Source organism: Lipophrys pholis (genome assembly GCF_963383615.2).
Source record: "Lipophrys pholis genome assembly, chromosome: 1".
Lineage (NCBI taxonomy): Eukaryota > Metazoa > Chordata > Actinopteri > Blenniiformes > Blenniidae > Lipophrys > Lipophrys pholis.
In genome coordinates, this window is record NC_137635.1 from 8,452,608 (window position 1) to 8,465,935 (window position 13,328).

At 46.2% G+C, this 13,328-nt stretch overlaps 2 protein-coding genes across 3 annotated transcripts; both read left to right on the forward strand.

Annotated features, from left to right (window-relative positions):
- The first annotated feature begins 742 nt into the window (after positions 1 to 742).
- On the forward strand, positions 743 to 7,022 carry LOC308123651 (ectonucleotide pyrophosphatase/phosphodiesterase family member 7-like). Its single transcript, XM_080486241.1, has 5 exons — positions 743 to 1,098; positions 2,174 to 2,319; positions 2,422 to 3,054; positions 3,486 to 3,726; positions 6,180 to 7,022. Exons 1-5 carry the CDS (start codon positions 834 to 836, stop codon positions 6,293 to 6,295), a joined length of 1,401 nt encoding a protein of 466 aa, XP_080342367.1. The 5' UTR covers positions 743 to 833; the 3' UTR covers positions 6,296 to 7,022.
- Positions 7,023 to 7,915: 893 nt separating this feature from the next.
- On the forward strand, positions 7,916 to 13,142 carry LOC308111127 (DNA-directed RNA polymerase III subunit RPC4). 2 transcript variants are annotated; one of them, XM_080465891.1, is made up of 9 exons: positions 7,916 to 8,145; positions 8,191 to 8,864; positions 9,412 to 9,458; positions 9,545 to 9,699; positions 9,781 to 9,911; positions 10,097 to 10,196; positions 10,666 to 10,922; positions 11,119 to 11,250; positions 12,752 to 13,138. In XM_080465891.1, the coding sequence occupies exons 2-9, from the start codon at positions 8,691 to 8,693 to the stop codon at positions 12,893 to 12,895; spliced, it is 1,140 nt and encodes a 379-aa protein (XP_080322017.1). In that variant the 5' UTR covers positions 7,916 to 8,145; positions 8,191 to 8,690; the 3' UTR covers positions 12,896 to 13,138. The 2 variants fall into 2 exon arrangements, with proteins under 2 accessions (XP_080322017.1, XP_080322018.1); XM_080465892.1 differs by having other exon boundaries at positions 7,919 to 8,864; positions 10,669 to 10,922; positions 12,752 to 13,142.
- The last annotated feature ends 186 nt before the right edge of the window (positions 13,143 to 13,328 follow it).

The following is a 13,328-nucleotide window of genomic DNA, read 5'->3' on the forward strand; positions in this document are numbered from 1 at the left end:
TGTACGCCGACGCCAGCAGGGGAAATTAAAGACCCAGTCTCACTCCAAAATAGTATAATACCTACATTTGTCCACAGATGAAAAACATAGCAACAATATAGCACTTTCCTCCCACAATAGTTGTTTTTTCATCATATCAGGAGTAATTCAGCAGTCAAATGACCTGAAGTCGGCCCGCAGAAGAAACAGGCCAGATGAAATGGACCCGTGTTCCGATTTCATGATCCGTGGACAAACGTAGGTGTTACACAATTTGGAGTGGAGACTGGCTATAATTGAACCGTTGCGCTGCAATGCGCCATGTTCATAAACTCATTCAGCAAAAAGACAACGAGCTTTTCACGAGTCAAGCTCTCAGTTCTACTTCACAGTGTTATGTCTAATCCTACAGTGTGGCGATGCACAGAGCGCCACACGACAATAAGAGGAGTTACCTTTAAATAGAAAAATCAACTTGGAGTTTTTGTGTCCTTTGTGTGACACACACACACACACACACACACACACACACACACACACACACACACACACACACACACACACACACACACACACACACACACACACACACACTCACACTCACACTCACACTCACAGTCATATCAGTGAATCCTCTAATAAAGATAGACAACATGTTTCTTTATGCGTGAGTAGATAAGGGCTGACTGATCATTAAGTATAGAAATTGGGGGCATATCCGATAACATTGTGCAATACACTATCCAAGTCTGTCGCTATGAAAAACAGTCTACCAGGAGACAAGGAAAGTTACGTCGATAGATGACTACTGCAGACATTTTACATCTTATTCTGCCGGTTTACAGTCATTGATCATGCTGTGGCTCGGGCTCGCTCTTCTCAGCCTAGTTTCTAGTTCTCCAGGCTCTGCCGCTCCTGCAGGAGGTCGGCCGACACTTTCCAACGGGTCGTCCAGGAACAAGCTGCTGCTGATATCTTTTGACGGTTTCCGCTGGGACTATGATCGAGAAATTGACACTCCAAACCTGGATGAGATGGCCCGGGACGGGGTCAAGGCACTCTATGCTACTCCCTCATTCCTCACCATCACCAGTCCTTCTCACTTCACAATGCTGACAGGTATCGACCGCTCTATCAACATTTTTATTACGTATGTTTGCATCACTGAACACACCTAAACAAGAAGAAACAACCAACTGGAAACAGGAGATACTTTTAACTTTGCTGATAAAAAAAAAACAAGTTGAGATAGAAACAGTCATTCCAATGTAAATATCAATACATTAATATTTGAGTGGATCAAGTCATGCATGGTAACACAAGTCTCAGTGTTTCAGTACCAATTTGCTATACCATCATGTGCTTTAGAGCAGAGATTCTTTTTCTGCTGGTGCTCTGGGGGAGCTTGATCTTTCAGTGACGGTGCTGTGAAATTTCGGGATCCCTTCTTTATTTTCTCCTGGAGCACCAACAACATGCGCACCACACCGTGAACCTAACAGTCGTGCACATGCAGTGAAAGCTCCGCTATTTAAAACGTTAATATGCGACAAAATGCACAAGATATTTAGTTCAAAGTGATGAAAGGTTCACGAGCCTGCCACTTAAACTCACCACTGAGTGTAAACTTTAACACCAGAATGTCACTGCACCACTAAATAAGCAATACTCATCACTCACCATGAGATGTCACAATAAAACGATACGTCGGTTGTGGTCGAGAGCGAAGGCATCAGTGATTTTGTCACATGTTTTTTTGCAAAAGGCTGTCCATGTTTTTTTACTATAAGTATATAAAGTATAAATATACTATAAGTAAGTTAAGCAGTCATCAGGAAAAATGCGGTCTCAATAACAGGAAGTGGTAAGTTCAAATGTTAATGCATCTGCTGCCATGATGGGCTGTATCACACTGCTTTTAGGAAGAAAAAATACATAAAGACATATTTTATTGGAGTATTTATTAATTAACCAGACAACGTTCTCAAATAAAATCTCAATAAACCACTTAATTTTTTTTTCTTCATATTTCTTGATGGTGCTTTGAGGGTGCTCTGGCTATCCTCGCGGGAGCTTACAGCACACCCCCGCTGGCGCCACCTATGCCTTAAAGTGTTAACCTGTTGGATGACTTAGTTGGAAGGTTATATAATCTGTGAATTCATTTTTTGGGATCTTTCACTTTTTCCATCAGGGCGCCACATTGAGAATCACGGAGTGATTCACAACATGTGGTTCAACGCCACCACTCAGGAGAAGAAGCAGTACTACCAAACTCAGTTTGTCGATTCCTATTGGGACAATGGCAGCTTACCCATCTGGATAACAGCACAGAGACAGGTTCTTCTGAGGCCACTGTTGTCAGCCTGCATCGCTATTGTGATATGTAAATTATGATGTTTGATGTTATTTTGCTTTACTTTTACTGCTTAATCCCCCCAGGGTCTTAAAGCTGGATCTCTCCACTTCCCTGGCACAGCAGCCATGTACCAAGGAGAAACTGTCGAGGTGAAAGAAGTGGAACCTCCTTTTTATGATTATTCCAATGAGACCAAATGGAGACTGAACATTGACAAAGTGATTGGAGAGTGGCTCCACCAGCAGGACCTGGACTTTGTCTCCTTGTACTTTGGAGAACCAGACTTGGTTGGACACAAATATGGACCAGATTCTCCAGAACTCCGGAACATGGTTCAGCAGGTGGATCGTGCTGTGGGCTACATCAGGGAGAAGATCCATGACCACGGTCTGACTGACCGGCTCAACGTCATTATGACAGCTGACCATGGGATGACCACAATCTTCAAAAGTGGACAAGTACAGAATATCTTGTTGTCAAAGATCCCCGGCTTCAGCTTCAAAGATATCCAGTTTCAGCTGTTGGATTATGGATCTCTGGGAATGTTGCTGCCTAAAGAAGGAAAGCTAGAAACGGTCTACCAGGCTCTGAAAGGAGGCCACCCTCGCCTACATGTGTATAAGAAAGAGGAGATGCCTGCTCGATTACACTACAGTAAACATCCTCGACTCCTGCCCATCATACTCTTTGCAGATCCTGGATACCTTGTTTATGGGGTGAGTGAAGCATCTTTGTGAGTTCGTTCCAGGATTGAAGGTTCGTATCGTCGTACCATTACACGTTCTACATGTCGTGGTATGAAATTCTGTTCCAGAGGTCCGGCCGATACCAAAGACAAAGTTCATTTGTATACATTGGTCCCATACTTGAAAGTACAAACAGTATTAGTTTCCTCCCACAGAGTTAACAGCTGTGTTTAAGGTTAGTTGGTGACTGTTATTGTCCTGTCGGTATGTGAACGTGAGTGTGTGTCTCTCTCAAATGAAAGGATGAGGCACTGGAGTAAATCCAAGCTAAAAAGGCTGAAAGACAGACGCAGACCTACAGGACATTTAGAGTCACCCAGTCCTATCATGTGTGTGCTACCATCGAGGAAAGCAGTAAAACTGTGTGTTTCTGGTCATGTTTGGTTTCTGTGTTCATACAGTTCATCCCTCTGAACATTAACAAAGGAGAACATGGTTTTGATAATGAAGTCATGGACATGAAAGCCATATTCAGGGCGGTGGGCCCGGACTTTCAGAGAAACCTGGTCGTAGATCCTTTTCACCTTGTGGACCTCTACGCTCTGATGTGCCATCTACTCGGCATAAAGCCAGAGGTCCATGATGGACACGTGGACAATAGTAAACACATGCTGAGAACCAGCACGGGAGGAGACAATAATGGTGAGTGTGTCTACTTTTGCTTTATGGGCGCATAGTTATCAGCACACAACCCCACAGTACGGGCCTGAAGAAAAACAACTCACCTGGCTTATCGGTGTGATTAAGGAACGTTTGATACCATTTTCATTGAAGAAGCTTGTTGCTCTCACTGAAGCCAGCGCGTAGGGTATTTAACTGTTAGGTGAGGGACCAATAAGGTCTCATTTAGTGTGTTTGAGCCATGTGTGTCCATCATTGTGCCTGCAGTGTGACTGTGTTGACAGGCGACAATGTGACTGAATATTTCCTGGATGTTTCTGAATTATAAAGGAATTGGACATATGTGAACATATAGATGATCAGTACATACGGTACCCAGTATTTATTGGGATGCTTTTAGAAACTGGCCCTGAGAGCCAGAAATGGTTTAAAAGACGTTGAATCGACGCCTTTGCCTTCCGTCTAAACTCGGTCAAAATTAGGTAGAACAGTGAAAGATATGATATAATACAATGGCAGCCATCAATCCATGCTGGGGATTTTGAACTTGGACTCTGAATGAGGCAATTGACAGAAAAGTGCTGATATGTTTATTTATGTACATGTATTCACAAAATCAAAAGTTATCAAAGTGGCGAGTTTCACCGTATAGGCTTCAAAAGTCCAATGCACAAGTCCAATAGCAACCCAATTCCAACAACTATATTTGGGCTAAACCAAGGCTATGACCGACCGACCAGATTCAGCCACAAAAAACAATGTCTAAATCAGGTCGGGTGTTTGGTGGGATGAGTCCAACATGAACGCAGACACAAAGAAAATCCAATAACAAAGATGATTATTGATGTTTGTGTTTCTTCAGTTGAAATAGCTGATTGAGAAATCAGATTGTCTCTTTTACATAAAGACTTGATCAAGTGTTCAGATTGATCAGAATACCCTATATAGATGGATGGATGGATGGATGGATGGATGGATGGATGGATGGATGGATGGATGGATGGATGGAAATATAGTGAAATGGACGGAGGGATGGATGGATGGATGTATAGTGAAATGGATGGAGGGATGGACGGACGTATAGTGAAATGGATGGAGGGATGGATGGATGGATGGACGTATAGTGAAATGGACGGAGGGATGGATGGATGGATGGACGTATAGTGAAATGGACGGAGGGATGGATGGATGGATGGACGTATAGTGAAATGGACGGAGGGATGGATGGATGGATGGACGTATAGTGAAATGGAGTGATGGGTGGATGGATGGACGTATAGTGAAATGGACGGAGGGATGGATAGATGGATGTATAGTGAAATGGATGGAGGGATGGAGGGATGGATGGATAGTGAAATGGATGGATGGATGGATGGATGGATGGATGGATGGATGGATGGATGGATGGATGGACGTATAGTTAAATGGACGGAGGGATGGATGGATGGATGATGTATAGTGAAATGGAGTGATGGGTGGATGGATGGATTGGGGAGGGATGCAACATACGGATTCAGTATTATAACTGTGGTTAAAGTGTTTTTACTGCACAATGATTTAAAAGGGCGACATGTCTGCAATATACTTTCAATGTTACCAGCAATGTTTCCTTAAAAAACATTGGCCCAAGCACAAGCACTATTTCCAAATGCTGCTAAAAAATGCTGCAAGCACTCCAGACTTAATGCGGTCTCCGCATACTGGACATTCAGTTAAATTAGTGAGAAAGTCTTATTGTATTCTACTCACCGATATCTGTCGCCGCTTCTCTGAGGTCCGTTGATCTGAGGAGTCGGGAACAATAAAACTATCACCTCCGTGCTGCCCCATTCACACAGATGCTTTCATATGAATTTCTTTTTTTTCTTCCTATTATTTTGAAGTCAGATTCTGATTAAAGAGCTGTAAACGTAGTTGATGACGGAAGTTAGTGTCACCATGGCGTTTTACACTGCGTAAATCAGTATATATTTTCACGCAGGGTGAAGAGCGAGGATTTTTCCTTTGGTTTACTCAGACAAACAATCGCTTCGTACAGACATTCTGTGAAGTCTCACCTTCACATATTGGCGTGTCTATTCACCTCTATTCGATTTTCTGGTTGATCCGTACAGGAGAACAGCACCTGTGTCTTTGGTACTGGATGTGTACATTCAGAAGGATCTGAAACTACCCGTCAAATGAACTTTCTTGAACTGAGCGGGATAACTTCTCCTGCTGAGTCCTCTTAATTTACTTTATAACAGGTCATTATGGCTTTGCAAATGTTGATTAAAGATCCAGAGATTGACTAACGCCGTATTATCTCATTATTATCTGGTGGTCAGATAACCAGTCATAGACTTTGCCCCTCACATCGCATTCAAACTTTTTCTTATCTCAGGTTACATCCTGCACTGTTGGAGCCAAACCGTTGTTTTGAATGTTCTTCTTTGTCTTTGTGGCTGATCTACTGTGTCTGTGCACCGTTTCAGATTCTGGGAGGAAAGCGCACACGGAGGTGATGATTGGCTTGTCAGCAGTGATTGGCGTTCTTATACTGGTGTCAGTCGTTACTACGTCTTTCAGCATTTACAAAAGGACCAAATGAGCTGATTTTACAGCTTGAGAAGATCGTGTTAATCCATCCTGTTGTTCAATCTTTCGTGCAATGAAGTTGAGTGCTTGCGACCCTCAGACACTCTGAGAAGGATTTGTTTTATGTTTGAGGTCATAAGATTTGAGTGAATGTATTTGTGCAGCTGGTGAAGCTGCAGGGTTCTTTACAAAGTATTTTTACTTAGTGAACTGTTTTTAAATAGATGTGCTCTTTGTTCTTGTAGTTTGGTGTAATAAAAGCACCTATTCGTCTTTGTTCACAATAATTAAACCATACAAAAAGCTACTGTTCTGCATCTCCTTTATCTCGGTCCAATCATTTCAGTTTCAGTTATTTGGAGCATTTTCACCACTTCAGCAGTATCAACCCGTGTGAGTTCAGAGGCCAGCGATGTTTAATCTTGGACAAGTCAATTAACAGCATAATAATCGGTGAATAACAACTGAAATGTTTCCATTTGTTTTACTGCAAAGACGTAAAAGCACATGATGGCAATTCCATTTAACCCGTTTCACAATAAAATTTACAATGAAAAATAAGTGTGAATCAAAGTACAGTGAAATGTCAAATAACCACATTCTCTATATGTGGAAGGTATTTTTTTCCTTGTTGTAAAATGCAGTAAGTGTTTTATTTTTTCGCCCTATCCAAACCTGTGGAAAGATGTTAAATCCTCTGTGAATAAACATACATCTGGAGCATATTTTCTGGACAATACAATGATTCTGATGTGTTCAAACAGAGTGAATTGCAGCGTAAAACAAATGTATTTAGGGTTTGGCTTTTTGCCAAGATTGGATATTATGTCATAAAATAATCTCAATTCAAATTACTTTTTGTTATATAGCATCAAAACCAACACTGTCATTTCACAGCAGTTTTACAGAGAAGTCCAGGGAATTACTATAGTCTTGTCTGGAAGTGACAAATTGGATTAGTTTTTCAGCGTCACTTTGAGTTAACATGTTCTTTACTTTAGAAATATTACGCAGGTGAAAAAAGGCAGTTCTGCAGATTTGTTTAATGTGGAGGTTGAAGGATAAGTCCTGGTCAAAAGTAACTCCCAGGTTCCTCACAGTGGTGCTAGAGGTCAAAGTAATACTATTTAGTGGTACTAGATGTTTACATCCAGTAACGTCCTGTCAACTTGTCAAACTTGTTTAATGAGTTGATCAGTCTCAAATGGTTTCATAGATAAATAGCTTTTAATTGTAGTATAGTACTGAAATACAATTTTGAGATTTTTTTCCCCAAAATGTGAAGTGCTTTACAAATAAAATGTTTTGTTATAATAATAATAATACTAATGCTACTACTACTACTATTGTTGTTATTACAGATTTGTGAATCATCTGCATAACAATAGAAGTTAACTAACAAACTAATAATACTTTTTTTTCATGTCAAAGGTATAGGGTCAGGGGTCGGCAACCTTCAACACTAGAGCCATTTGGACCCGTTTCCCACTGAACAGAACACACAACACCGTACCGTACCGTCCCCGCCCCACTCAGGGATATACGGGGCCACAGGCCCGCTTGAGTCCACCGGCCTCCGCTCCGGAGCTCCTTGAACGCCTCACGGTAAGATACGGAGCCAGCATCGCCCCCTGGTGGAGGCTCTGGGGTATTGCTACCAACCAACAACAACAAAGCAGCGGGGGAAAGAAAGGACATTTAAAAACTCGATAAATGAGACAACTTTCACCGGATTAACATTAATTTCAGTATTGTATACGTTCTATGATCCACCAGCTGCATGATTTCAGGACGCTTCTCGATTCTGACCGAGACTTAGCTGTTATAGCTCGGAGGCTCCCGGAGGAACACAGACCCGAGCTAGTAGCCTCTTCACCGGGGCTTCCGGAGGAGAGAGTCCGGGCTGAGAGCAGCCTCTTCACCGGGGCTTCCGGAGGAGAGAGTCCGGGCTGAGAGCAGCCTCTTCACCGGGGCTTCTCGAGGAGAGAGTCCGGGCTGAGAGCAGCCTCTTCACCGGGGCTTCCGGAGGAGAGAGTCCGGGCTGAGAGCAGCCTCTTCACCGGGGCTTCCGGAGGAGAGAGTCCGGGCTGAGAGCAGCCTCTTCACCGGGGCTTCTCGAGGAGAGAGTCCGGGCTGAGAGCAGCCTCTTCACCGGGGCTTCTCGAGGAGAGAGTCCGGGCTGAGAGCAGCCTCTTCACCTGGGCACAGCTTGCATCCTCATCGGTGTTTTGAGAGCCAACAGGGGGAAGATGGAGGTTAATCTGCGCTGGAGCTGCTCTGGAGGAGCTCTCGGGGTTACTTTCATGCGGGGATTGAACCGATGAGGAATAAGGAGAATCTTCATCCTCGGGAAGCCCTTTACTACCGGATCCACCTGAAGAAAAGAGTTCGAACCAGGAGCCTCTCTGATGAGTGAACCGGGGGCAGCAGCGGGGGTCCCGGGGCCCTCCGGGCTCAGTGTGTCCGCAGGGAGAGGCCTGCCGGGCCGGGTCAGGACTCTGTCCTCCCCCCCTCCTCCTGGAAGACTGAGCTCTCTGAGGACCAGGGACCTGACTCTGGGGGGGACCTTCAAAAAGACCAAGGTGAGGAAAAACGGTTTTAATGTGGGACTACTCAATAGGTCCTGGGAGACAGACAAGGTCCTTCTGTGTGCAGGGTTATTCCAGGTACTCTGGTTCCCTCCCACTGTGTGTCTGTCCCTGATCACCTGTCCTGGTGGAACCTGAGCCGGCTTTGTCCTCAGCTGGAGCCCATCTCAGCGAGGGCGGGTACACCTGGACAGGCGAGGGCGGGCACACCTGGACAGGTGTCCGTCCATCACAAGGCGAACACAAACACACATTCACCCACCAATGTGCCTCACCCGAGTGTTTTTGGACTGTGGGAGGAAACACACAAGAGGAGAACGTGAAAACTGCACACAGAAAGGACTCGCTGGTATTCGAACCCAGGATTTCTCACGTTGAGGCGAGAGTGCGAACCACTGCTCCATCGTACGATGTGTTCGATTTCCACCCTGATCATGACAAACGTTTCCATCCTCTAATCATCTGTACTCAGTAATTGTGTGTGTGTGTGTGTGTGTGTGTGTGTGTGTGTGTGTGTGTGTGTGTTTGGTCTCGTCCACAGAAAATGTTTGAGCCCAATATCCACGCTGTGAGGAAAAGTAAAGACGAGTGAGTGACGGTCACGGTTCTTTTCTCAGGTTTCTCTGAGTTGTCCCCCGTCTTGCACCGGTGTGGTGACTCTGGGTTGTGTTCAGGTTGAAGGAAGAGCTCCACGTGGCTCCGAAGAAGGACAGACGAGAGAGGGACGAGAGGAGGCGGGAGGGCAGAGGGAGGAGGAAAGACAGACCTCAGACCATCCAGTCTCACTCCATCTTCGAGCAGGGTCCGGCGGACACTGGACGCAGAGCAGGTGACGGGCTCCTCCGTTCCTCTCCTCTGTCCAGTCACCCTTTCCTCCTCCTCTTCCTCACGTTGAGCTTCCCGTGTCCAGGCTGGCGAGCTGCCGCAGACCTGCAGGACTCCAGCGCCTCTCCCGTCTGCCGGCTGGTGAAGAAGGAGCGCCGAGAGGTGGAGGAGGACGACGCTGAAGATCAGATCCTCAGTAAGCTTCAGAGAGACGATGTGAGTGATCTCACTTTAGTAGAGCGTACGTCTCATCTCAGAAGTGTCCTAGAGCAAAATACCGTGAAATGTTGATTAAAAAACGTTTCCTTCGATCCCCCTCAGTGTTTCCTTGAGACATCAAGTCCATGTGAAGAAAAGGCCACGATGAGCCGAGTGTCTGTGCTTTATTTGTGTCCCTGCAGTTCATCGACGACCCGGGTCTGAAGAACGATGAGAAGCTGAAGCCCATCCGGTTACCTCTGAGCCGGTGCAGCAGCTTCACCAAGACCCAGACCCCAACATGTGGGTGACTCACACCACCCACACGCCCACTCCGTGTCTGTTCGCTCACATTTACCACACGTTCTCATGCTTTTCCTAAAATGGCTTGAAAATCATAAAAAAAATCTCAACATGCCGCTACACGTCATCGTCGCTGTGTAACCACAGAGCGCCGCTCCAGAACAACCTCCATTACTACAGTGTCTGACTGAGTCGGTAATCCTGGGGAGTCAACATGGTCCCCGCAGGGACATTATAGCAGACACGTCCTCCCTTCCCAGCATGCATTGCAGTCGGGGTTTTCCTGATGAAGGGTTAAAAGTCAGCAGCATCCTCGTCGGCGCCACTCTTTGACTGCTCATGAGCAGCTGCGAGCCACCCTGTCCTCCTTCAGCCCGAAACACTGATGGAGGACCGCTTCTCCATCTCCATGGTAACGAGCATGTCACATGATCTCTGATTGAATCGTGAACCCCCCCTGTATTCTCAGCAGCTGCTGGAGCTCCGTGTGGTTCCGCCCGGAGCAGGGCGCCGCTCCCCGAGGCAGACAAACCTTCCGTGGGGGAGCTGCTGCAGGAGCTCAGCCTGTCGGGGAGGGAGGAGCTCTTCTTCATGCAGCTGCCGGACTGCATGCCGGGCCGAGCGTCTGCACCGCCGCTGGATCCGCCTCCTGCCGCCTCAGCAGAGAAACCTGCCAAGAAGGAGGCCAGGCCAGAGGAGCGGAGGACGGCACCGGCCCAGCCACCGGTGAGTCCACACTGACGGTGTACACGCTGACCTCACGGACACGGGGCTGTCTCCACACATCAACAGGGAGACTTGAGGCCCCTGCATACTCAAAGTTTGGCTGTGACGTCACACACTCTCCATTTCATCTCCACACTTTTATTATTTTATTTTAACAACCACTTCTGACTTTTACATTTTGTGTGTGTGTGTGCAGACCGTGGTGCTGTCCCACCTCCCTGAGGGTTTTCTCGGGAAGCTGCAGATCCGGAGGTCGGGGAAAGTGGAGCTGAAGCTGGGGGACGTGGTGATGGACGTCTCCGAGGGAGCAGCTTTCTCCTTCCTGCAGGTTGTGAACGCGCCACAGCAAAGGCACCGGTCCACACAGCCCTGCTCTGATTGGTCCAGGACGCTCGCGTGCAGAGCCTGAATGTAAACGGTTCCGGGTTCACTCCGTGTTTTGTGTTTCCCACCATGGGGATTCTGCTGCAGTGCCGGAGTAAACTCCCTGCAGCAATACTCCAGTACTGCAGAAGTGCTTGAGTACACCAGTTTTAAAGGTTGCTGTGTGAAATGAAGCGATGCGATCTCTCTAGACCAGCAGTTTGTCTGAATGTTCTACACGGGGTGTCGCTGCAGGCCTCCCCACAACAGCTCCAACCACACACACACACACACACACACACACACAATGACGTGCATCATCATTAATTCATCATGCATGTCGTGTAAATACAAATATTGTGTATTATGCACTTTAATTTCTGTTATTATTACTTTGCAATTTATGTAATTCGTCATCACACAGACTCATTGGAGCCCCGAGCTTGTTTCCATCTGGCTCTCATAGGAGACGGTGAAACCCGAAGTGTGTTCCAGTTTGGTCTACTCCACGTCCTCTGCTGATTCACTGCACGGCTTTAACACACTCCACGGCGTTAGCACACTCCACAGCTTTAACGCACTCCACAGCTTTAACACACTCCACAGTATTAACACATTCCACTTTGTTAGCAGACTCCACAGTGTTAACGCAATCCACAGCTTTAACGCACTCCACAGTGTTAATGCACTCCACAGTACTCCACAGCTTTAACACACTCCACAGTGTAACGCACTCCACAGTACTCCACAGCTTTAACACACTCCACAGTGTTAATGCACTCCACAGTACTCCACAGCTTTAACACACTCCACAGCTTTAACGAACTCCACAGCTTTAAGACACTCCAGTGTTAACGCACTCCACAGTACTCCACAGCTTTAACACACTCCACAGTGTTAATGCACTCCACAGTACTCCACAGCTTTAACACACTCCACAGTGTAACGAACTCCACAGTACTCCACAGCTTTAACACACTCCACAGTGTAACGAACTCCACAGTACTCCACAGCTTTAACACACTCCACAGTGTGGAGTCATTTCAGTAGGATTCTTGGTTTGGAGCCATCGATTGTCTCATCCTTGTTTGAGGTTTTCTTTATGTTAGTTTGAGGGCTTAACGGTGCGCGGGAAAGATGCGCTGACAGAGATTAAGGTTTTTCCAAATGAAACCCAGAAATGTAAATGTTCATTTTCAAAACAAAACGTGTTATTCTTTCTATGCAGCCCAGTACTAAATGATCCACGTACCGGTCCGCGGCCCGGTGGTTGGGGACCCCCGTCCTAGACCATGAAAAGCAGGCTTGTAGGCTGTGTCAGGAAACGGATGTATAATCCACTGGAGCAACGCAGTAACCACGTGACTTCAGATATTATCCTGCAACAGCCACAGAATTGTGCTAAATTGACAGTTTTATGAGCGTTTGAACCGCTGAACTGAAACCTTGTGTCCCTGTCTCTACAGCAGCTCGTCTCTGTCCGTCTGTCTGAGGGACACACGGGAGACATGATGGTGTTGGGGAACGTCCACCACAAACTGGTTTTATCTCCGGACTTCCAGGCGTTGCTGCAGCAGGCAGCAGCTCAGCAGACTCGGAGCTCCACGTAGAGCAGAAGCTCCTCCAGGGCGTCTTTTCAGTGTGTCCGGAGGGATCGGGAGACCACCTGGAACTCCTCAGGCTGTTGCCATGATACATCTAGAGCCGTTTGAATTTGTAATGTTTGTAGTTTTCCACTGCTTTCTGCCGGTTTCTCTATTACTTCATAGTTTCTCTGTGACTTTTAATTGTTGCTTGTTGTACTTTTTTAAATGAGTCACTGCATTAAAAGGTGTTTTTGGTTGATTCCATGGATTGAATTGATTTGACTTATCTTTTATACCGAAGTTGTGGTTGCCCGTCGCACAAACGCGCAGTTTGGGCTCACATATCAGCTATTCTGAGCGTTGCAGGAAGAACAAGTAAAAAAAAAAAAAAAAAAGAGGGAGAGGAAGTGCAAACACAAGCGCGGTACACCCAGGAATGTTGAAACCGAGATAGTAG

Excerpts from the sequence above, each read along its gene's own strand:
- LOC308123651 (XM_080486241.1), top strand. The coding sequence starts at position 834 with ATGCTGTGGCTCGGGCTCGCTCTTCTCAGCCTAGTTTCTAGTTCTCCA. Across the intron at positions 3,055-3,485 it reads CTGGATACCTTGTTTATGGG|TTCATCCCTCTGAACATTAA; the intron begins GTGAGTGAAGCA and ends GTGTTCATACAG. Across the intron at positions 3,727-6,179 it reads CACGGGAGGAGACAATAATG|ATTCTGGGAGGAAAGCGCAC; the intron begins GTGAGTGTGTCT and ends GCACCGTTTCAG.
- LOC308111127 (XM_080465891.1), top strand. The coding sequence starts at position 8,691 with ATGAGTGAACCGGGGGCAGCAGCGGGGGTCCCGGGGCCCTCCGGGCTC. Across the intron at positions 9,459-9,544 it reads GTGAGGAAAAGTAAAGACGA|GTTGAAGGAAGAGCTCCACG; the intron begins GTGAGTGACGGT and ends GGTTGTGTTCAG. Across the intron at positions 11,251-12,751 it reads CAGCTTTCTCCTTCCTGCAG|CAGCTCGTCTCTGTCCGTCT; the intron begins GTTGTGAACGCG and ends CTGTCTCTACAG.